This window comes from Calliopsis andreniformis, chromosome 6, assembly GCF_051401765.1.
Source record: "Calliopsis andreniformis isolate RMS-2024a chromosome 6, iyCalAndr_principal, whole genome shotgun sequence".
Taxonomy (NCBI): Eukaryota; Metazoa; Arthropoda; class Insecta; order Hymenoptera; family Andrenidae; genus Calliopsis; species Calliopsis andreniformis.
Genome location: NC_135067.1, coordinates 6,935,176 through 6,957,636, shown reverse-complemented (window position 1 = coordinate 6,957,636; position 22,461 = coordinate 6,935,176). Strand labels below are relative to the sequence as shown.

General features: G+C 38.3%; 2 protein-coding genes across 8 annotated transcripts in view; one reads left to right on the top strand and one right to left on the bottom strand.

Annotated features, from left to right (window-relative positions):
• Positions 1-60: 60 nt before the first annotated feature.
• Positions 61-17,011, bottom strand: LOC143180707 (dnaJ homolog subfamily B member 6-B). Of its 4 annotated transcripts, XM_076380631.1 has the most exons (9): positions 16,858-17,003; positions 10,137-10,277; positions 5,060-5,168; positions 4,529-4,638; positions 3,435-3,545; positions 2,527-2,715; positions 2,056-2,293; positions 1,852-1,941; positions 61-1,250 (listed from the first exon to the last, which is right to left on the bottom strand). In XM_076380631.1, exons 3-9 carry the CDS (start codon positions 5,122-5,124, stop codon positions 1,079-1,081), a joined length of 975 nt encoding a protein of 324 aa, XP_076236746.1. In that variant the 5' UTR covers positions 5,125-5,168; positions 10,137-10,277; positions 16,858-17,003; the 3' UTR covers positions 61-1,078. The 4 variants fall into 4 exon arrangements, with proteins under 4 accessions (XP_076236746.1, XP_076236745.1, XP_076236744.1 ...); XM_076380630.1 differs by lacking the exon at positions 10,137-10,277 and having other exon boundaries at positions 16,858-17,011; XM_076380629.1 differs by lacking the exons at positions 10,137-10,277; positions 16,858-17,003 and adding an exon at positions 6,509-6,794.
• Positions 17,012-17,946: 935 nt separating this feature from the next.
• Positions 17,947-22,461, top strand: part of Aralar1 (calcium-binding mitochondrial carrier protein Aralar1) — a 41,188-nt gene continuing 36,673 nt past the window's right edge. For 3 of the 4 annotated variants that reach the window (XM_076380626.1, XM_076380625.1, XM_076380623.1), the window contains exon 1: positions 17,947-18,235. In XM_076380626.1, the coding sequence (XP_076236741.1) occupies positions 18,194-18,235 (42 nt within the window). In that variant the 5' untranslated portion in view covers positions 17,947-18,193. Of the gene's footprint in view, positions 18,240-22,461 lie in introns of all 4 variants that reach the window. The other variant, XM_076380628.1, reaches the window with a different exon arrangement.

Sequence of the window (22,461 nt, the reverse complement as noted above, 5' to 3'; positions counted from 1 at the left end):
TCAATTTTCTATCTTAAAGAAGAAGAGCATGGTTTGGAATTGGCAGAAAGTAATGAAGTATTAGTGCGTATTAATAATGTATTTATCCACGTAAGTTTGACATTTTTTTTCTTATCATTATATACACATACGCAAGAAACTAACTAAAAGAAACGATAGGATTACGACACTTAGTGTTTCTGAGGGGGGAAATAGAACGGAAATTTTCGCCATAGAATGGAAAGAACCTAGCCCAGTATATATCCCTTCTTTAGAAAAAAGACAAAAAGGAATACATTCTTCCATCGTGAACGTTTCCACTGCGATCAAGAAGGAAGAGCCCATACAGTTTGATATCTAATAGTAATACAATTTTATGATTAACGAGAGCACTGATCGTTAGCTGTAAATTTAAACGTATCCTACACGCACGTGAGTGTCCTTTCGACGAGCGTGAAACTTAGTCAAACTTCAGTCCCAAAGTCTGTGTTCCAAGTTCTCGCGTCTTACAATACATAACTTACGAGATAATGAAATTAATGCTCTAAAAAACTAGGATAAGCGAAACTTACCGTAATAAACGTATCGTTAAATAGATTTTTCGAACGGAAACAAGACGCGCAATAAAACGCAAGGAACGCGTACAATCTTTCCTCTCTCACTTTGTTTTTCGCAGATGATGATTGGAGAAAACGAGCTTTCTTCCAGAATTTAAAAAAAAAGAAGGTGATTAAAAGAAAGAAGTACTCGATATGTCACTTCCGATAGCAATATTTTATAACTGTAACTATTCTGCAGCGAATTTTTTATTCAATTGTTTAACACCGAACGGCTCAAGAGGTCAATAGACAATTAATGTGATAGTTTCTTTGTCTTACGAAGAATCACACGTATATCTTGTTGGGTTACGACATAGAACGTATTCTTACTCTGACGGTAGTAAAGTGACGTTAAGAAAAATTTACATCAGCTTTGTAGGTGATAGACAGTACATATATGCGTGTACGTATGTTTGTATGTATGCGTTTGACTTAAAAAATGATAAACAAAAAAGAGAGAACGAAAAAGAAATGAATGAGAACAGGCTGCTAGTGGGCCTCTATTTTCTCTTACTCTTGTCTGTGTGCTTCTTAATGAGAAGTGGATGATGATGCGTCTTTATTCTGCTAGCCTTCAGATGGTCACCATGGACTGTTCTCGAGGTCTGGCCAGCCATCGAGACGTCGCTGGCACTGTCAGTCAGCTGGCGACTCGTCGATGCCTCGTCGAACCTGGTAAAACAGAGAAGGTGACGGGAACAAAAGCTCTCGGTAGCATGTCGCGCGTTTCGCAACGAAAAGATAATTCCGTTTTATAAAGCTTTGTTTTTAAAAGCGTGCTCGATCGCTCGAGTTAAGAGATCCAATCCACTGTCATCGAGTTTTGCTGGAGTAATCGCTGCTTCGACATCGGTTTCTGTTCAAATAATATTAAATATAACATGTACACAGATATTATATATATTTGTTTTTCCTTTTTTCTCGTTTACTCGTATGTGTACAATGCATGAAGGAGTGCGTCGACCAGCGGCACTACGTGTTTCGAATAATAATCATTACAACAGAATTCTTCAAACGAGAAGTGAAGCCAGTCTGCTAGTAGAATCGATTTTTCTGATACAGACAAGAACAGTCGCGGGAGACTTATCGAATCGAATAATTAACGCTTTTTTTTCGTTTCTTTTCTTTATCTCAGGTAGATAGTAGCAGGAACAACATATCTCAGTAGACCGCAGAGATTTTACTCGCAAATGTGAACGACGACAGGAATTTCTCAATTGCCGAGCGGAGAGATCGAGCGAACGTGTTGTGTAGAGATCTGATTTAACTGTACGTTATCGATTGTGGCACGCCGTTCACCGTCTTTGACTTCAGCACGTCGTTCTCGTAGGACATTATCGTTTCCTTTCCGTTCTCGTAAACCCTGAAACGAACCAATTACACATGTCTTAATATTTCTTTGCTCTTCCAACCAAACCTTTCACACACCGAAGTGTGTCCCAATGATAGTTCCTATGATTCTTAAGCTTTCCCTTACTTTTTGGTGGTGATCTTCTTGCCGTTGATGAAGCGAGTAGAAGTACTTGTTCGCTTAACAGCACCACCGCCGCTGGTTCCATCGAAGCTCGTAAACGTGTTAAAGGAGGTAAAGTTGCCTGACGCACCTTCGAAAAGGTTGTTGAATGGTGAGAAACCAAGACCAAATGGGCCGAAGAAGGACGTACTTATGCTGTTACTGCTTGGGTGACTATGCCTGGCGAATCCTCCATTGAGGTCTTCAGACGGGTGGAAAATTAATATTTCGTTAATCACAATTCTCACTATTCAAACTGTAGGACTCATTTTATTATTCAGTTAATCACATTTCCATCATTCAAGTGTGCGTAGGAGTTTCACAATCATTCATACGGTTGATGGCTGTTTGATTATTCAGATCAGGATATACATTCATCCAATGGAGGTATTAACATTTTCATTCGTTAGTAACATGCTAAATGATTTGGCTTACCACTAGTCATCTTGTACAGATCAGCAAATGGGCTACTGCTACCAAAGAATTCCCTAAATACTTCCTCAGGATCTCTGAAGACGAAGGTACTAGTAAAGTGCGTATCAAAGTCATCATCGTATCGCCTTTTACCACCGGGCATCTGGAGTCCTTCTTTTCCATATTGGTCGTAGACTCGTCTTTTCTTTTCTGGAACGGAAATACACAAACAAATTATAATTACTGTCGATTATACGACAATGTACAAATGCATTTTGTTTGGTTTTATTCGCTTCAAATTCCAAGAAGCAGGTACTGTAAGTCTTGCCAAGTTAGTAGGATACTGCTGGATAATTTGTAACATCAGTCGAAAAGACGTCCACCATAATACCAAAATCAATATGGAGAGAACAACTCTGAACTATCGAATAACGAGGATGTTTGCATAAATCTTCGAAGGACCAAATACAAATCCAGAATCTAGATTAATAACAGCTTATAATTTCCAAGAATCAGGATGTAATCATTGGCCTTTCGAGGATTTCTTCCTCCAAACTCACTAAGAAATTGGTCATTCGTTCATTCAATTAGTCGAGCAGTGGCAATGATTAGAAATGCGGAAAGGTACAGGCAATATTAATTGCATTTACGGCGAATCAAACGCCGTAGAAGAGAAAAAAGCGTCTTTCGGGTTGTATCAGGGAGACTGGTACAACACAAGGCCTAGACACTGTTCGTAAAAGTCCATTAGAAACTCCTAGATCCTACGTTTAAACAGGAAATGTGATGTTTCGAAGATGCTACCCATTCGTATGAAAAAAAAAGCAAAGTAAAACCGAAATTAAACGATAAAAATAAAGAGAAATAAATAGATGGAATAAAACAATGTTTGGCCACTCTGTCAAAGTCTTTTTTCTCTTAAGTGGTACCGAAAAATCGCTGGAAGGCAGAGTCAAAGTAATTCCGGCAGGTGAATCCACGGCCGGGCCTCGAGGACGCCTTCTGATACAATCGTTGGTCGTAGGTTCGTCTCTTCGCATCTGGACATCGAGCACGGTCACGAGAGATCGTCCGGAAAAACAAAGATTTCTAATTGGATTTTTCTTTTGGCCGCACGACACGATTATTACAGCGATGCTTCGGTTACAGAGTTGTCTCATTGATTCTATCCCTGAGCTTGATCTTACATTAACTGATTTTCTCAATTCTGAAAGCATTATAAATCTAAATTTCGCGAGAAACACAGGATTCCAGTAGTACTATGACATTCGATTATCTCAGATCAATGAAAATTCAAGAATCAGGCCACTGCGAGTTACTTCAATAGCAATGAATATTACAGTATCATTACTTTTAATAGTAAGCATATAGAGAATATATGATGCTTAAATCTATAACAATTACTGCAGTTACAAAGCAGAAATAAGAACTATAAGTGCCAGGAAAGTAACTTTCTTCAGGAGACAGACAAGTTTCTTTTTTCTAATCTTAAAGAGGTCATGACTTTCTAGCTGACATTGAAAACCTGGCATTTATAGCTTTTCATGTTTTCAAGAATCATTCCCAATGATCGGAAGGAGTTATTGCTTCTCGCAGTTCCTCTTGATTGATTCTGGTTAAAAAACAGCGGTTTATAAAAGCAAACAATTCGGTTTTGAACAGAGTGAACGTTGATCGAGTCACGTTGCTGGGTCCTAGAATAAGTCGTACTACTTGGAGGCCTCTTGAAAGATAAGGCTAATGCGAAATTTGGCTTTGCTGACAAGCAGGAGCTCCCGTCGTTCATCTCCTGTTGGCATCACGATTGGGTACTCTACGGTTTCGTTATTGAAGCTAGTGTTGTTCATCGCCTTGGACCAGACATTAATTCAAGCCACTGAAGAACGATTTTTAGACAGAGACCAGAGCAAGAACTGACGCAGAGCATCATCGTCGTCATTGAGTTATTTGGTACCTTGTCTTCGACTTGACGATTATTTCAGAGCTTAGAAACGAGAAGATTACGTTTGTAAATAAAGCTTACCGTCGATTAGCACTTCATACGCTTCAGAAATTTCTTTGAATCGCCTGTTCGCTTCGTCTAGATTTTCTGGATTCTTGTCTGGGTGCCATTTCAGTGCTAATTTTCTGTATCTGTGAAAGAAAATAATATTTAGAATCTAAAATAGTTTTCAAGGGTTTGTATATTTTATTTCTTGGACATAAATCTAAATCTTTTTTGACTTCATGGAGGTTTAAAAAAGTATCTCAATTCTCTTTTAACTAGTGGCTGGGATAACACGAGTGTTGATTCTTGGGTCAATGCCAACTACTTTGACAGAGACTAAAAAGTCATTCATTCAATCTTTCTTTGGCCACTGTAGTCGAAACGTAGAAACCAAATAGTCAAACTTATTTTTAATCGTTTTAACTAATTCTTTTAATATAATAACAAATATTCTTCATTCTTTTACTAAATCTTCTTTTTCAGCTCACTTTTCTGTTTCCTCCGCTAACAATATTTGTATCTTTTTTCGTTTTAGATAAATGAGGAAAACATTATTAGAATACTTACGCTTTTTTGATGTCCCCGGTTGTGGCGGTCCGTTGCACCTCGAGTATCTTGTAGTAGTCGACCATCGTTCACTATCTTCGTGTTCAGATGTCAGGGCTTAGGCAACCACCTGTCGAACAATGCGAGAACAGTTATCGTAATTAGCAGGCCAATTGGCAAGCAAGCTACGACAGCGAGTCAATAGGCCGGGAACGCAGGAAAAATACAGCTATCCCAGTTTCGCTTAGCTGACCTGCCAGCTAACGTTTGTCTGGACGTATTTACACGCAACTGTATCGGTCAGCCAAGTCATTTTTACGATCCTGGATAGTGGCACTTTCATCTAGTCGAAATCTTTAACCCCTTACAGTTGTCATGAGTTTATGAGTCATCATCCACATTGCACCTTGATTCATTTCTGTTGTGTCATTACAAGTTTAGAATATGACACAACATTTGCAATTTTTTGTGAAGAGAATAGTGTCTTGTTAAATGAAAGGAATGAAGGACTAATTTGGATAATAACTTATGTGAAGTCAGTGATTGTTAACTACAGTGAGGGAAAAGAGAGAAAGTTTAAAATAGGCCTTCGTACACAGAGGTACTAATAGCTCCTATGATAATCATTTTACTTTATGGTAATAAGACTCGCCTATTTTTGAATATCTCTTCAATTTATATGTCACATATATTTCATGTTTCCTTTTGTTAAATTGGAATGTCTTTTGCTTATCTGAACTCTTTTTAGTCCGTCACTGTAATTAAAAAGCAGCCAGTGAATATTTCAGCACTTAAAGAAGTATTTTTCATGAAACACATCTCTAATAGATTTTTAATCACTTGTGGCCCAAAGGTCCCATTAAAAATTTATTCTATGATAAAAATATCTCAAAAGAGACCATTGACAGATAACTATAGAAGCAACAAAAGTACCAAAGCTTGTGTCAAAGTAGACAGCAACAGGTCGAATAATTCTTTATTCCTCCTATCTATATCCTTATTTTCCTCACTATTTTCGAACCAACAATTTGACTTGGACATCACAGAAACTTTCCATTGTGTTGCAACCAATCCTCAAAGAATTCTGCATTATTTTGAATAGATCTGAATCTTTGAATGCAAAACTGCAAAAGGTCAAAGGAGGCATAGCACGTGTCACCGTCCATTCAATGTTGCAACCAGACACAAGGAAGGCGAAAAATATTCCGCCAGCACTCCAAAATAGTTCCTCTACGCTATATAGCATTCCAGTGAACGCACAAATATATTCCAAGCGAGTTAATTTTACGTGCTGTTTTCAAAATAGTCACACAGTGTCGTATATAAATGGCACACTCTGGCCGAGTGCTCGTGAATCGATCCTTCAACTGCGTCGTCTTGAAATAAGGACCCTCTGCCTAAATTTTCACGAATTTCCCAGACAACCTCGGTATTCCCTAGACCTAGATCGAAGCGAACTAATCAACTTACACTGGGATCTCACTTTCACGAAGGCACTTTAAAAGTCACTCAACGACACCACCCCCTCGTGGATCGACATTTTCTCCCTTCGCCACCGCTAGACGACGAGGAAGGGCTCTTCGAAGCGACTCATCGTTGCCAGAGACTGGGCCAAGAAGCTCGAAACCGGTTGCCTTCGGGGACTGAAGCAGCGAGCGAGGATGGGCGCGATTTCACGCGGGCGAAACAGGCGGAAAGGTGGCAGGCGAGGCGCACGATCGGCTACTCGGCGGAAAACTGCGGTTGAAAGTCAAAGACTGGACTAAGGAAACGCTAAAGTTAGCCGCGTATCGAAAATAGTTCGAAACACGGAGGTGGAGGTCATTACGTTATCCCACTTCGCGCTCCTCCCTCTCATCTCAGAAGCAAGAAAGCCAATCGACTGGTTTACATTTTGCCCGTACCATTCCGACAGGGCTATAGAAGACACTGAATCACTTTAGCCTAATATGATAGCCGCGGAGGCCAACGATTAAACGCTGGTTCCACGTTCATTGTTCCTAAAGATAACACTGTGGCTCAGTTCTACAGAAATCGGGGGATGATCAAGGAGGAATATCGTCTCAGTGAAGCTTGGATCGGATGAAGAAAACTTCGTTGTAGAAGAAACAGCTTCAGCAGAGTGTGTTACTGGGTGAACAGGAATTTTCTACGTCCGCCAGGTGGACAGCGATTGTGCCCATACGCGACACGCGATCGTGAACACCACCTCCGCGATCGGGTCGAGGACGTTGGACTAGGAGGCGGTGTATCACCTTCCGTGTGCGATAGACCCGTTGTGCAGGTTGTTTCCTAACTCTGAAGCTGAATTAATGTCGGAGTTCTTGAGTGGAAACAGATTCCTGCAATCTTCTTCAACTTAGCTACTGTCACCTTAAAGTGGAACTGGTCCATTTGCAGTAGATTAGGGATCTATGGTGTTAGGTCTCCGTACAAAATCATTTCCAAAGAACAGTTTGTTAATTCAAGTGGTAAATGTGAAATTAGATCCTTAAGTCATTGTGCGTTTGAAAGTAGTCATTGGGTCAAAGAACGGACTTTATTATTTGTCGAGGAAAGAGCTGTTTCATTAGTAATTGAAGTAGAATTAAGTGAATGTACTTTTGAAAACGAAATGGCAGGTTTGGTGGAATATATGACTTTAGTTTATGGCTACTGTGATGAAATCATTGCAGGAAATTAAGTTTATTAAGCATTTTATGAGTTTGTGAAAGTGGAAGTATCTACTAAACCGTTTTCCATGGCTCCACAATGAAACAGGAGCAGAGTTCCTAGTTTAATAACCAAAATTAAGTAAAACTTTACTAAAATATAACAGCGCAATTAGCTTATCGCCTCTAATATTTTGTTAGATAACTTGTTGATAATATAGTTAAAGAAAATTTTATTCATAAGAGATTTCACAGATTTATAAAAGTATGAGTACTCATCAGAATAATATCCATTATTATTCAAGACACAATCATTTCCTACCAAATCTACTAAAAAAACCATTTTATGAGGCTTTCAAAACAAGATCATAATTCCACCTAAATATACAATCTTAATTCACAATTGCCTCGCTTTAATAAAATAACATTCACATCTTGTAACATTTCGAAGTATGAATACCCATCCTAGCAGCCTCCATTGTTCCCCAAGAGAAAGGGGAACAACTCCATTGCTATCTGAATTAGAACAACTATTTTATACGGTAGTATACTCAGATAACACTTTTGCTGTTACATGAAGCTATAATTTACGGCTTCCTAGCACAATATCGCGAGGAATATATGAATTTCAAGACGATGGTGAATACGAAGCGAAGCTAGCCACCGATTAGGAAGCGCCCTGTAGCTTATAATAAATCTGCACGTTCATGCGATCGCGAAATCCATGAGTCACACCGCTTTCGGAGGTGATTTTGGCCTGCCTACACGCTCAACCAGCGTCCCAGGTAAATCCGCGCGAACAGTCATCGCGACGTGGGTCGTCGTAGGCGTTTTTCCAACTGTTTCATCCGACGAACACCCTTTTCTTTAGGTCCATTGTCCTTTACCATCACGTCAGCTCACAACAGACTAATAGTCTAGAGCCTAGAGAATCTTCAACTCTCTCCAGCGTTAGGGGGAACGACCTTCTGGTTGCTCCAGAAGGCTGAAACATATGGATACCTTTGGTTCTGGACTCCAGAAGTATTAAGTCACTATGGAAAACCTATGGACTTACTATACTGTAGCTCTAGGATAGTGTTGCTACAATAAGCTTCGAGTCTCCAATTTTGAGAGAGATATTTAATAGTCTATTAATATTAGAGATAATATTAAACTATTGTAAAATATCTTTCTCAATTCTCAACCGAAGAATTGGGTGTCTTAACACTTCCAACCACGAGGATTCCAAGTGAACATTCATTCTTAAAAGCGGGTAATTGAATTAAGAAAAAGAAAGAAAAAGAAAAAAACTGAGACATCCAACAGTTCAGGCTTTTAAAAAGTAAATGAGAACCTACTGAACATTTGTTATGTTTCTTATCACTAGATTATTGGTCATTTGCTTTACTTTTAATTTAGCCTCGAGAACTTCAAAGATTGAGTCTTAAACATTCAGCTTTTTAGTTTTGAAAGCTTGAACTTTATACAACAATGCTCCAAAGCCCAGAATTGGCTATGTTTATCGACATTTGCTGGTAATTTAAACGGACTTCGGAACTTGTGTAAGGCTTCCCAGTCGCAAAAATGGAGAAACTGCCTTCTGTAATAGGGCAGTGTGTTTAGGTCTTGTCTTTGCTCGAAGACAGACCACTCTGTGGTGGAATTTTCCGGTTTCCATCGCTGTCTTTCTCAGATTACGATATGGATCGACTGGAGAATGTTCGTTACTCAATTGCAGGGATTTAACGAGAAGGGTGGCTGGAAACGAGTTTCCGATATTCAGAATTCATCGAGCAATAAAGAACTGGACTGGGCTTACGTAACTGCAGATTCCAAATGTTTCGAATGCCTATTGTGCTCGTAATATTTCCAGAGAAACTACCTGGGGTCTATCAATCGATGAAAAACTGGTTTCACGTCTGGAAACCTTGCCTAAGGACCCTGAAGGCCAGGGAATTATTCCGAACTTCGTGACTTGGAATAGTAAATTGTGCAACTAGTGCGCGAAACGGGTGATTTTCGAAGAGTGTGAAATTTGTCACACAGCGACAATCACACTCGTCAAAGGTCACCTGGGCGCACATATTGCACATAGTATTTTTTTAAACAATGTGTGAGAATAGGGTATTTCGCGCACGCTACACAGGCACGAGAAATTTAATTTTGCGCACTGCGTTTCAAAAAATCCTTTTTCATAGGTCATACTATTTCCAGGATATTCTTGAAAGTTAGGCAAAGAATTGGTTGTAACATGGAAACAGCGAGTTCTAAGGATGTTGTAGTGATCCATGTTAGCTTTTAGTGCACGTCAATGATCAAAACGGTTTTTGGGTAATTCTTTTTGAATGAGTTACTGAGATTTACATGAGCACAAACGAGGTCTTAGGGTCTAATAGAATGACATATGTATGTACTGTATGCGATATGAATTTTCTAGGCAGTAAAGATTGTTAATAGGCGCACACCTGCTTTGGTCTTGATATTCGTCCAAAGATGTTCAGGCGCTGTTCCAAGAATGGGAAGATCAGATCTTGTTCCTTTGAATCGATGTTAAAAATTGTCCTTTTGCTTTATGGGTGTAGATACGCGTAGAATTCGTTTTGTACCTAATATAGGGTGTCGAAAAAAGAAGAAACAATATTTTACTTTTGACGCTTAGCAAATGGATATATTTTAATTTTAAATGAAAAAGTTAGTAATCGAATTGTATTAAAATAATCTTAGGTTTACGTATACCTAAACAGACTTCTGAAGTTAATAAAATCTATAGATATTTTTTTAACCAACAATTCTCACGTATAAAAAAATATTCAATTAAAAGAATATTTTACTGCAGATTAACAAACAAATAAAGTTCACTTCAAATTTAGAGAAAAAACTTTATAAATGAAGAAGCCAAATCAGTCAGAACTCATTAACAATTTTTCAAGACCATTTTTTAACTAATGAACACATAATATTTTAAAGATAGTGTGATCTTTGTATAGAAAAAAAATCTTTCATCAAATGAAACTAACTAAATATTTCAAGAGAACACCATTTGAGAATCTCAGAACAATGCAGTACCTTTTCAAATATAAATAAAAAAATCTATCGATCGAAACGTGTACAAATTTTTTACACGCGTTCTTCGATTGCTGTAAAACGCATACAAAATATTTACTGGGTTAATATCACTAACAGTTTTTAGAATAAAAAAATATTGAAATTAAACGAAGTTCCTTACTTTGCGGAAGCGTTTGCCTCCCGATTACATGCTAGCATTACGCGAGCATGACGCTTTCGTTCGCTATATCGTTGTTCCGCGTAGCACGAACGTGTTTAATCGCCCGAAACGAAACGGATCCGCCGTTTATTGTCGGAAACGAGGAAAAGATGGGCCGACATCGCGAGTCACCGTGTGCCAATCGATTAAACGGAACCGCCAAATACGGCTCCTGGGCGACTTTCGAGGATACACGTGGCTCGCCGTGATTGCAAATCGTGCCTCTGGGCGATCAATACCACCGACAGCCTATTCCTACCTTATCTGCTTTATCAGCTCCGTTTGAAAGTCTCAATAAAATTAGATCGACGGTCGCGCGCTGCGAAAGCGGGAACAGATTTTTGTTAAAGAATCGCGCGATAAAATATATCGTTACGCTCTTTGACTCTTCTTTTACGGACTATGAGGATTCTAGAAGACTGAGAATGAGATAAGAATATTTGTGAGAAATGTCGAATTCGATGAACGCGACGAAGTGTATTTGAGGAAAGTAATGTAGGGAAAAAGTATAAAATTCTCTGAATATGATTCAGAGATGAGGAACTTGTGGTTTATACGTTGATGACCGATTTTTACATCGATAAGAATGTGAGAGAGTTTAATTTTGAATTTTAGATCTCAGATCTGCAAAATTTAGTATATTTTAAAAATGTTCTATTCATTGACAAAGATTCTAACTTAATACCAAAGTTTCTAAAATTATTTATGAATTCTTTTTCATTTTTAATGTTGCTTTTTAGACGACTTTGACACACTGTAAACACTGGAACTACAATAACGTTTCAATATTTTGCAAGTTTTATAGCATATTTGTGATAACCAGCTTATAAGCATGCAAGGAATGCTTTTCGGGGCCAATTTGTTTACTGCTGAACCAAGTAAAATATAGCCTTCACGAATAATTCTAAAAATATGGTACAATAAGCAATCACAAAGTTTGAAATCAAAATTTGTGGAGCCACATAATTCTAAGATATATCGAGTGTAGATACTCATTTGCAATAAAAGGAATACGTATTTCTGTGACTGTAAGTCAAAATGATTTCTTTCATTTTCAAAAAATTCGAATTGAGACATAGAATATAGAATTTATATTGATTGGAAAAAAAGGACACTAAAAAAATGTTTTCACTTAGAAATGAAAGTTCAAGACGCAAGTCTATAAGACAGTATTCAGGTTGAAAACTCTAAACGCCAACGTCTACAAAACCAACACACGTGACATGGATCATTTCGCACCTAAAGACTCAAAGAAGAAAATGAAATTCGAGATCTATGCCTTTTAGTCCACGTTATTGAACTTAGCCGTCCTATTGACAGTAATTTTTCAAGGAAAATGCACCGAAACGTGGGCGACAATACAGTGCTGAACAAATTGCTCGCAGAAGAACATGTTTACTAAACTAGCAGCCCACACGGAGTAACTATACCCACGTAACTATTCCAGAACTGGTCTTCAACTTCATCTGACTTCGCTCACTCATCCTTCAGGCAACCTCAAAGTGAATCCTGATCTGTAGGACTTTTAATTTACCGTAGCAAATAGACCCGCTAGCATCGGCTTTCCAACCACAGAAGGCTTAAGGGTTGCCAGACCAAAGCTTGAACGTCGATGTTCTCTAGCAACGTGTGTGGTTTTCCAGGGAAAACGCAACCGAGTGTGCGGAGATGGAAGGAAGGACAACGAGAGACAGAGAGAGAAAGAGATTGTGGGCGTCCTTTTGCGCTCTCCAGAGTAGGTGTGACGTCAGTTTTACATATTCGGGCAGTGTGAGCGATGTATCGAGGAAAAAGGATTTCGCGAGTGTCTCCTGATCGCGAGACAGGCTGCGTATTTGTCCCCGGCAGAAGGACGACGGTTTCAGATGGACGTATCCTTGCCTGCTTTCAAATGCCGCCGTGAGACTGTGTTCTCGCCTCTTGAATGCGCAGGGATCTTGAACCTGAATGCAAACAATACCCTGGGACGGTCTGCTCTTAGGGTTTCCTTGGAACTTGAAGCCAGAATGGTGACTCAGTCCTTGAAGATCTTTAGTTCCTACTGTGCGTTACTACCTTGCTACTAAAGGTTGAACAGGACCTGGGTCATGGGATTGTGAATCTTAGAAGCAGAAATTTGAGACTGAGATTTGGAATAGGGGATGCTGATTGTGAAATCTACTAGGCTAGGAACACTTTTGTAATTTTGTATCTCTGTAATTTAAGGAGTAAGTGAAGTCTAGAAACTGAAGGAGGAAAATTGGGAAATATTGAAATTTTCTGAGTTAGAAGTTTGGGTCTTTGAGATCTAGAACTAGAAAAATTTGAGACACTGTTAATCTAGAATTAGGGAAACATTGGGATTTAAAATATAGGGCTGAATGAATACTAGGACCCTAAGAATTAGGATTAGAAAGATTTTTGAATTTTGACCCTCCTCTGAAACTAAGAAAGTATTGTATCCCAAAATATAGAATTGAGAGAATACTAGCACACTGAGAACGCAAAGTAAATGAATTTTGAAATCATGAGATCTAAAACTAGAGAAAATTTGAGCACCTGAGGTCTAAGATCAGAAAGATGTGAACATTTTGAAATCTAAAACTAGCAAACCTTCAGAAAACTGAGAATTCTATAGACTCGTGAACCAGTATCGAAGCTAGAAGTTGTTTATAGTCCTAAAATCACGATTCTAAATAATAAAAACTCTAGTATTCCTTACTTTGTATGAAACTACTGAGGAAGTTGGTCTCTTTCGAAAAATAAAACTGAATGCAAACCTGATGCTGAGAAAGGGTAAAAGGCTCCCAGTTCTCTGTTCTTCAACGTAGCTCCCAGAGCTCGCAGAAGAGGAATACACGGCTAAAATTAACTATCAGCCGTTGAAGCTGTCCTAGACCCTTTCATTGGCCTTCTAACCGATATTTTTTAGCACCGACCTAGCGCAACATTGCGTGCAGCTTCTTAACGATGATCTGCGTTCCGATGCAGATAGAGGGTCCCTAGTGGATTGAACTCTGTCGCGAACTTGGCTAGAGAAAAAAAGAAATGGTATTTTTAGTGGTGTGTGTTTGATGTTACGCAATATCTCGCAACACCACAACTGCTATCGAAGCTGCCATCTAAGTATTTATATAGATGCTAAACAAATCGATTGGTTACGAATGTGTTGGAGCTTTCTCTTGATAACAGAAACAGATATTTTCAATGGGGTTTGAATGCTTGAGGTACGAGTTCTGGAGACGTAAATTTTGGCATAGAACACATTTAGGTTTTCAAGATCGAAGACTAGGATTCTAGAATCTAGAGCTAAGAAAGCTTTAAGAAGCAACAGCTAGAATTTGGAGTGGTTTAGGACTCGGAAATTTAGAATTAAGAAGAGATTGAGACTTTGAATATTCAAAACAAGGAGAGTTTAGAACTGTGATAGTTAAAGCTAGGGAAATTCGGGGAATTTTCGAATCTAAAAGGAAAGAAATATTAACACCTGAACTATGATAGAACTAAAGTTTACGACTCTAATTTTTTATTAGGATTTTTATTAGGATTAGTATTCAAATTTTGCAAAAATAGGTGAATGTGAAGTTTCGAAGTGTAGGATTTAAAAAATCTAGTGATTTTCTATATCTTTAAAAAATCTAGTGATTTTCTAAATCTATAATTGGAAAAATATGAGAATTATTTTAAGTGTAAAATTAAGAATTCAGGATTTTAGGATCCAAAGTTAAGATAGTTTTACCATTTCTATATGCAGACCTAGTAGAATTTTGAGTTCTCAAATTTAGGCCTAGACAAATTTGGAACTTGAGATACTGAACTAGAAGACCTTTGTGACCCTAAAGTTTAAGTCTAATAGTTGACACAAATGTCCCCAATTTTCATTTACAATCGGACTGATATCTAATCGTAAAGTTAGAAGCGATTTGACGCATCAGTTAGACGCTCCCCGGTGAGTGTTAACAGCTCAGTCATCAGTGATGATTACCATCGACATCGAAGGGAAACAGGAGGAGGATCGGCGGCTTTGTTTCTCGCGCGCATAATCAAACTTAATATAGAAACGTAGCGAGTCATGTTTAGGTGATCGGGGCTACTACACAAAGAAACGTTGAATATTACGAAATCGCTGCAACTGATCGTTACAACATGGATAACTAAACGTGGAACCCAAAAAGAACACCTTGCATCATGTACGGTGTGACGTTTTAAGTCAAGTCCAGGAAGCGAAATTAATTAAATCATTCTTGGAGTAGTATTTAAATGATCAAAAAAAATTCGATTTCTTCGTTAGATTTTAAGAGATTCTCATACCATTGAGTTGTAGTGTTTAAAATGCAATCAGGAAGTAATGAAAGTAGGGAACAATAAAATAAGAGGAAATTGAGAGAGGAAGTAGCGCGTAATCGGTGATAATTTGCGGCCGATGATCCGTTTCCTAACTTAAAAGCAACTTATTCCTAGATCCCCTACAGCTGACAAGGAAAAATACTGTTACTACATCACAATTCCCTATTACCATTTCGCAACACGTAGCTCCTTGCAACGATCACCATTAAGTCACCATGGAACTTCATTTTATACCATTAATGTTACTGTTAGAATTTCAATCTATTCTGTTCTGATCCTAGAGAATTCTCTTTTCGCAGCATAAATATTAAAGGATCGAGATAAAAATACGAAGGTCTTTATTGCTGCAATAAAAGAGCTAAATTAAAATACAGCCTTGGTTCCATTGGGTCTTAATAGAGAATTCCAATTACAGAATCAATGGACAAATTTGTTTAAATTATCCAACGACTGATGAAGAATCATTGATTCCCTGCATGCGCTTGAATTGCTGGTTTTATTGTTCTTAATTGCATCAGTGTTTGAGGCAATACCGTAAATGCAATTCAAACCATTTAATCCCAAAGCACTGAATGCAGACAGAACTATCTTTAGTCTCAAAACTGAATTCAAGAAGTAAGATGAATGTAGATGTTATGCTCCACTTCAATTAGAACAAAACATTACATAAAGTACAATTTATATTGTTGTACATTTAAAATAGAATGTAATTTTGACTTGTGTATTTGATGTGGGTTGTTCACACAAAAAGTTAAATCTCTTCTCTCTCTCACGTATTGTCAAATATCGTTAAAAGATCTTACATATTTATTGTAGACCATAAACCCAAATCATGTTTCAGACAATTTAATAATGTCCCGAAAGAATTCAATGATTCAAGAAACAACAACAGAGATCATGAATCATCATAACCTACTCTTAATGTGTATATAATAATACCCTGCAAGATATAGTAACATTTCGCAATGCTACACACACTAAAAGCCGATTTACAACAATGTAACAACTCATGCTTTCAAGAATCAAATACGCTAACAAGACTGACCCTATGAAGCCTATACAATCAACAATTCCAAGAAACTTTCATTGATAGAATCATCTGGCCCACAAAATGCATGTGCAGTATTAATAGATAGTAATATCAAAATATTTCAATACCAAAAGTGAGAAGGGCCAGAAAAGTGACCGATATTTTCATGCGTAATAAGCTTTCCTCGACGATCCATATTCTCCAACTTTTCCTAACAACGATTCCATCGAATGACGCACGCTTATCTGTTATCTAGCAGAGGGATAGGTATTATCGGTCGCGAGTGACACGACCAGCACCGCTCAAGGATCCGATCGTTTACGCGACAAACGGCTCCGAGAACGATGAAAAACTGCATTGTCACTGCGTACAAAGGCGAGCCGAATCGACGAAACAAGGAATCGCCCGATGACCCTGGCGAAACAACGTCTGGGACTGTTTTGTTCTCGAAAATTTCAAGCGGAACACGTTAGTCGAGTCACGACGACAACAGCCACCTCGACGACGTACGTTTCGTATCGGTGTCGCCTGAATTTTCATTGGGATATGGTGATCCTGGACTCACCGAGAAGTGGCTCCTGCTGTGTCCTCGTCGGTTACACTCAGTTACGAATTTTCCGTGGAAAAGCGATCGGTTGTTTCCCCGTTTCACGGCCAGGACGGACACACAGTGGGACCTGAAGCGACAATCTCGCGAAAAAGCAGAGAAATGCTAGTGCAACGTGAAGTTGGCGCAAACAAAGGTCGATATTTCAAGATGGCCGACGTTTCGATTTTTCTAGAGTCCGTTACGTCGCGCAGCGTCTTATTGATCTCTGTTAAATTCAATTTTGATGTTTGCGGTTCGAGGATTTCACTTTCCAATTGAAACTCTTCGTGCGTACAGGTTTGAATATTAAATTGTTAGCATGTTTAACTCGAGTTTGTGAATATTTATCGGGAGTAATGCATCAATATGTAGCGTTATGGGAGTTTACAAAAGAGTTATTAAGATTAAACTATCATCTTGAGGATTAATTAGATTTAACAAAGAATGTGTTTACTGAACGTAGAGTTAATATTAACGCAGTTTGATTCGAAATTTAAGTTTCTATTTTTTGGTGGTACATGAAACATTAAGATTTTCAAGACTGGAGTCAAAGAAATAGTACCTCTTTATTTGTAGATACCAATTTTCTCTCGAACAACTGTTTAAAAAACCCTACAAAGCACCTGCAGTTCATAAAGAAATTCCCATTTCAGCTCCAATCACAAATTCTTCTCCATCGTTCACGTTTTCAAGTAACTAATACCAAACATTGTAAACGTGCCCGTTTAATGAACATTTTCCCGCCAAAAGTAGCCGATTCAAAATGCTCGTTCCCACAATTCCACGTTCGAATTCCACGCAGCCAGAAATCCTGAAAAACAGACAAGAACATTCGAGAGCAGTACTCGAATATCTCTCAAAAGACAAAGACACTAGTTCCCCTGACGAGAAGATAAATTTTTTTTATTTATTCAAGCCACGACCGATAAGAAATACGCAAATGGGCGTCAGTGGCGCCCGCCACGGCGAACCACCTGGCGCCGCCATCATGGCCGCCGAGATGGCGCTAGCTGAATGGTTTGCGCGCAGTAGCATGGCAGCTTCCGTTCCGCAAAGTGTTTTCAAAGAGCAGGTGAGCATTTCGTAGACTGCGTCGCGACTCGTTGGTTAGATCGACGGTGAAGAAGCTCGCCGAACGGGGTTCCCTTTGTGCTGTGACCTCGGTGTGTCTGTGTGTGTGTGAGAGAGTGTGCCGCCGAAACGCCGGTGCCCGATCCCAAGGAACGAGCGGAACGAAAGAACCAGCCCCTCGTTTAACTCCGAGCTGTAAACTCGTGCAGGGACGATCGAGGTAGTTAATTTCCTGCTGGGAATGTTGAAGGACTCGCTTCTCGTTCGAGCATCCTGCCAAGAGGTGGGTAAGTTTTGCCGATCTCTTCCCTCGTTACGGCCGTTTCTCGTCTGCGTCGTTCGAGGCTGCGGCTCGCTTATGTGAACAGTCTCCAATGGAATTTCCTTTCGATCCCACGGGCCCCATCATGGTTTTCGGCGCCCCCCCTGCCTCGAACGACCGATTCGCGGGCGATTCGGGGATCCCCCCGAATCCTGCCGCAGGGACGGAAGCGGCACTGGCCGAGTGACATCTGCATCGAGTTGGACGTGTCCACGAATGGCGGTGCGAATATCGATCCTGGAGTCTTCGGTCGCGGGGCCGTCTTGGTTTCGAGGTCACCGGGACTTCAGCCGCAACCCTCACTCTCGATCTCGATATCCTTAGCCTGGACTGTTTCCTCCCGAACTTGAGGAGCGTTCTGTGTCCATCCCCACCTCTTTTGCGATGACACCAGATCACGCCTCGTGATGATTGCGAACATCCTGTCTCAGCGCGGCGGTGACAGAGGAGGGATTCCTCGCGAGGCCAGCGTGGAACGCGTGGACGAAGTGTAACGGTATGACGTTGCATCCGCGAGGAAGCTTGGCCCTTTCACGATGGAGCATTTGCACCTGCGGAAGCTCTGGCGAAGGGAGATGGGAATTATGTTGTTAGAAAGGTTGGGGGTTTTGAGGATGAGGTGAGAGGAGGAGGTATTTTCTCGGGTTTTTGAGTATCTTTTTCTGGGAAAGCCATTCAAGATCGAGTAGAGGACATGTCTACAATAATATACAGAGTTGAGAAACTGTAGGAAATGAAAAGCAGGACAATTTTTTTGAAACTTTGACTTGAAGTATTTGAACCGTTTTTTGTTGTATTATTTGTATAACAGTTGCTGTTTATAGATTCCTCTCGAATAATTCTTTTATTCTCGTTAAGTATCATTAAAAGCAAGAATACTTAATAATCCAATGATACACTTATTATTTTGCGCACGGGACTTGTAATACCGTTAGTCCTCAGCTAAAATGGGGTCAGTCGAAGATTCTATACTATTTCAATATGAGCGATTTTAAATGTTCAAATTTTTAGATCTCCAAATATTTGAAATTTTATTTTCAAATATTCGAAACTTTCAAATTTTCAAAAATTTTAAATATAAATCTCCAGCTGCATAAAGGTTCCGGTCTTGAACTTTTAATAATTCAAATTTTCAAACTTTTGAAGTATTTTTATATATTTGTTCCAATTCCAGGAACTCAGTATTCAGACTCCTTGTTACGACAAGGGATAATGTTAGCGAAAACTTGATTGTATATTAAAGTTTATTCATTACAAGTGTTTTAAGAAAGTATTGCAAATCTAAAGAATCAGAATTGAAAGATCGTTATATCGGTGAATATGATAAGGAAGCGATCCAACAGGGATCTATGGTACCAGTATCTCATTTATTGGTGTAGGTACATATTTACTGTACTTTGAAAGTATTCAGAGTAAGTCAATTCTGCTTGCCATAAATATGTCACAAGTACATGATTGTGATCTTACAATTAGAAACGTGTTCCTCATTATAAATTCATTGGTGATACATGAGTCCATAGCTAGGAAACACTATATACAGTATTTCAGAAGCAATAGTATCTCTAGTATAATAGTATCTCTAAAGCCAAAGATTGTAATTTCGTTTGAAAAAATAAGCGAAAAATATGGAGTAACTTTTTTATTTTCCAAAAAATTGATTTTAAATGTTAGTCAGGTACACAAATATCATGGTATAGTTTCAGACACTTGAGGGGTACGAGGAATTGCGGAAGCTTTTGGTTTACCGTAAGCAAACTCGAGGTCTGACTGCAAACGTTCCTTTTACCCTTGCGCATTCCTCGATGGCTGAAACAGTACTTCGGTGTATGAGCGTTGGTCTACATTTTCAAGTCAATTTTTTCAGAGGTGGAAAATGAAATTAAGAACTTCTAAATAAAAAGCAGTCATAGTTAATGAAAAATACAATTCAATTTATTATTAAACCCTTTGCTGAGGAGTTATTCTAAATAGCAATTTTACTGAATTTCATTCCTTACTCAATTAAAAATCTAATAAAGATGCAATAATTGTTAAGTATTATTAATGAATCATTTTATAGTATCGATACACTGCTTTCATTTATAAGTCTGATAATTATACTGCTCTAAATCTTTTCTGCCGTCAACATGTAGATACTACATCATTCATGTACATATATCATGCTCTAAATCTTTCAAGATATATTTTCAAGTATGATTGATGTATCAGTAAAGTTTTGTTGTTCTCTTATTATCTCGCAAATTACAATGCAAATCTGTGATATCTTTCCTTCATGAGAATCACAGAAAGTAACAAAAACTGAAATCCTGCTGCATGTACTAGAAACTATAGAAGTTTCCCTGCTACGAAACTTCGTTTAGAGTTTAGAAAGAGGTGCTCTCTTTAGATGGCACTGCGCTCGTTAATCGTATCCTCGAAGAACTTGAGAATCGCGAGAACGATATAGGTGATAATTTCGTGCTTATCGTCGTGGAAGAAAAATGTGCAACGTGATGCTAATCTTGCGATGTGACAGAATTTTGGCGCATATGTTACATAAGTCGCGCCAGTGGGAATCGCTGAAAGCGTGTCCTAATTTTAGAGACGCTGAAGCGGTTGCGGGATTGCAGACGTTCGATCCAAATCAACCGACGCACCAGCTATTTACACGATATCACCTTGACCGTGATGAGGGCACGTTAATCCTTCCGTGTCGTAATTTCAAATCCCATTTCCGTTGCGATAGAGTTCTTATGGAAAACCCGTTTTGCACGAAGAACGCGTGCAGAGCATCGATTAAATTCTAGGATGCTTCGAATTTACGATCATGAAGTTTCTCTTATCTGCGAGAAACTCTATATTTTACTTTTTTAGCTACTCCACGTTCCAAACTTTCATTAACCTGGTAAAAATTTCTAAGTATTTGTACTAAACTAGTTTATTATTATTACTCCTCGATTATTTAATTAATTGGTTCTAGTTTGAATCTTGGATTTGTTAGATGTACTCAGGTAGAATTTAAAATCATTTTAATTTTTCATGTACTCAGTGTCTACGATTCTTTTATGTTTTCCTTGATTTTTCATTTTTATTATTTTTTATTTGTGATTTTTCCCATTTTCGGCTATATATATGGTTTTTAATTAATTTCAATTATTGTCATTCGTAACAGTGCTATTTGTTTCTCAGTTTGTGTTTGTTTGCTTTCGATTATTCAACCTTATGTAACTGTAACTTTCAGTTTTTCAGTGTACTATAAAAGTTTAAATACTGAATTCTAGAATTACGTATAACGTTTAATCATTTTTAAGCACCATTTTAATGGTGTATATTTTATTCTTTATTTTGAAAACATTTTTTTTTATTTGAGCTAGAACTTTAAATTTTTACCAGATATAATAAAAGTGATTATGATATTTTTATATTAATCTATTTTTAACAAACTGTTTAAAGTGAATTTCGCTTTCAATTACTTTTAGTTGCTCCAGTTGTTAAAATTTTCTCTTTAGACTTTAGTTTTTCTATTTATTTAATTTCTTATTTAAAAAAATATTTTAACTGTTCTTCTATTTCAATTATTTTAATATCTTCAGCTATTCCTAACTACTCAATAATTTCAATTATATACACATCTATTATGTTCTGTTATCATCAATTCTGTTACTATTTTTCTTTTTCACACACGCGTTTCAACAGAATTTCCAATCCTATTTAGATACGTAACCACAGGTCTCCAATTATTTAAAAATCAACGACCATGGTCACTTTGTAATGGCAACGATTGCATAAAGAATTTCCTACTCTGCCTCATTAGTTGAACAATACGTTCCCTCAAGCAGTGTAATGTCTCTCTTAATCAATACATCCAATGCATGCGTTCTGTATAAACAGGATTCAGACGAATTGCCTACTTGGTGGACCTTGGGGATCGTTGGAGTCCTTTTCCTCTTCTCCTCATAATAATCATAATTATCAAACGAGGACTTCCCGAAACAAATTAATTTCGGTGGTCTGCTCGAACCAGTGATCGATTTCAACTTAACGAATCGAATTTTCAGGTTCAATTAGCCTTGTTTGCTGTGGAAACATAGGGACCGAGTGAGAGAGAATCAAAAATGATACCGCGGATTGAAATTGTTTCGTTGATTGATCGAAGATTATCAGCGTGCTGCACGCACGAACGTCAAAACTTCCATGGACAAATATTT

Excerpts from the sequence above, each read along its gene's own strand:
- LOC143180707 (XM_076380630.1), bottom strand. The coding sequence starts at position 5,124 with ATGGTCGACTACTACAAGATACTCGAGGTGCAACGGACCGCCACAACC. Across the intron at positions 2,294-2,526 it reads TCTGTACAAGATGACTAGTG|ACCTCAATGGAGGATTCGCC; the intron begins GTAAGCCAAATC and ends ACCCGTCTGAAG. Across the intron at positions 1,942-2,055 it reads AAGAAGATCACCACCAAAAA|GGTTTACGAGAACGGAAAGG; the intron begins GTAAGGGAAAGC and ends GGTTCGTTTCAG.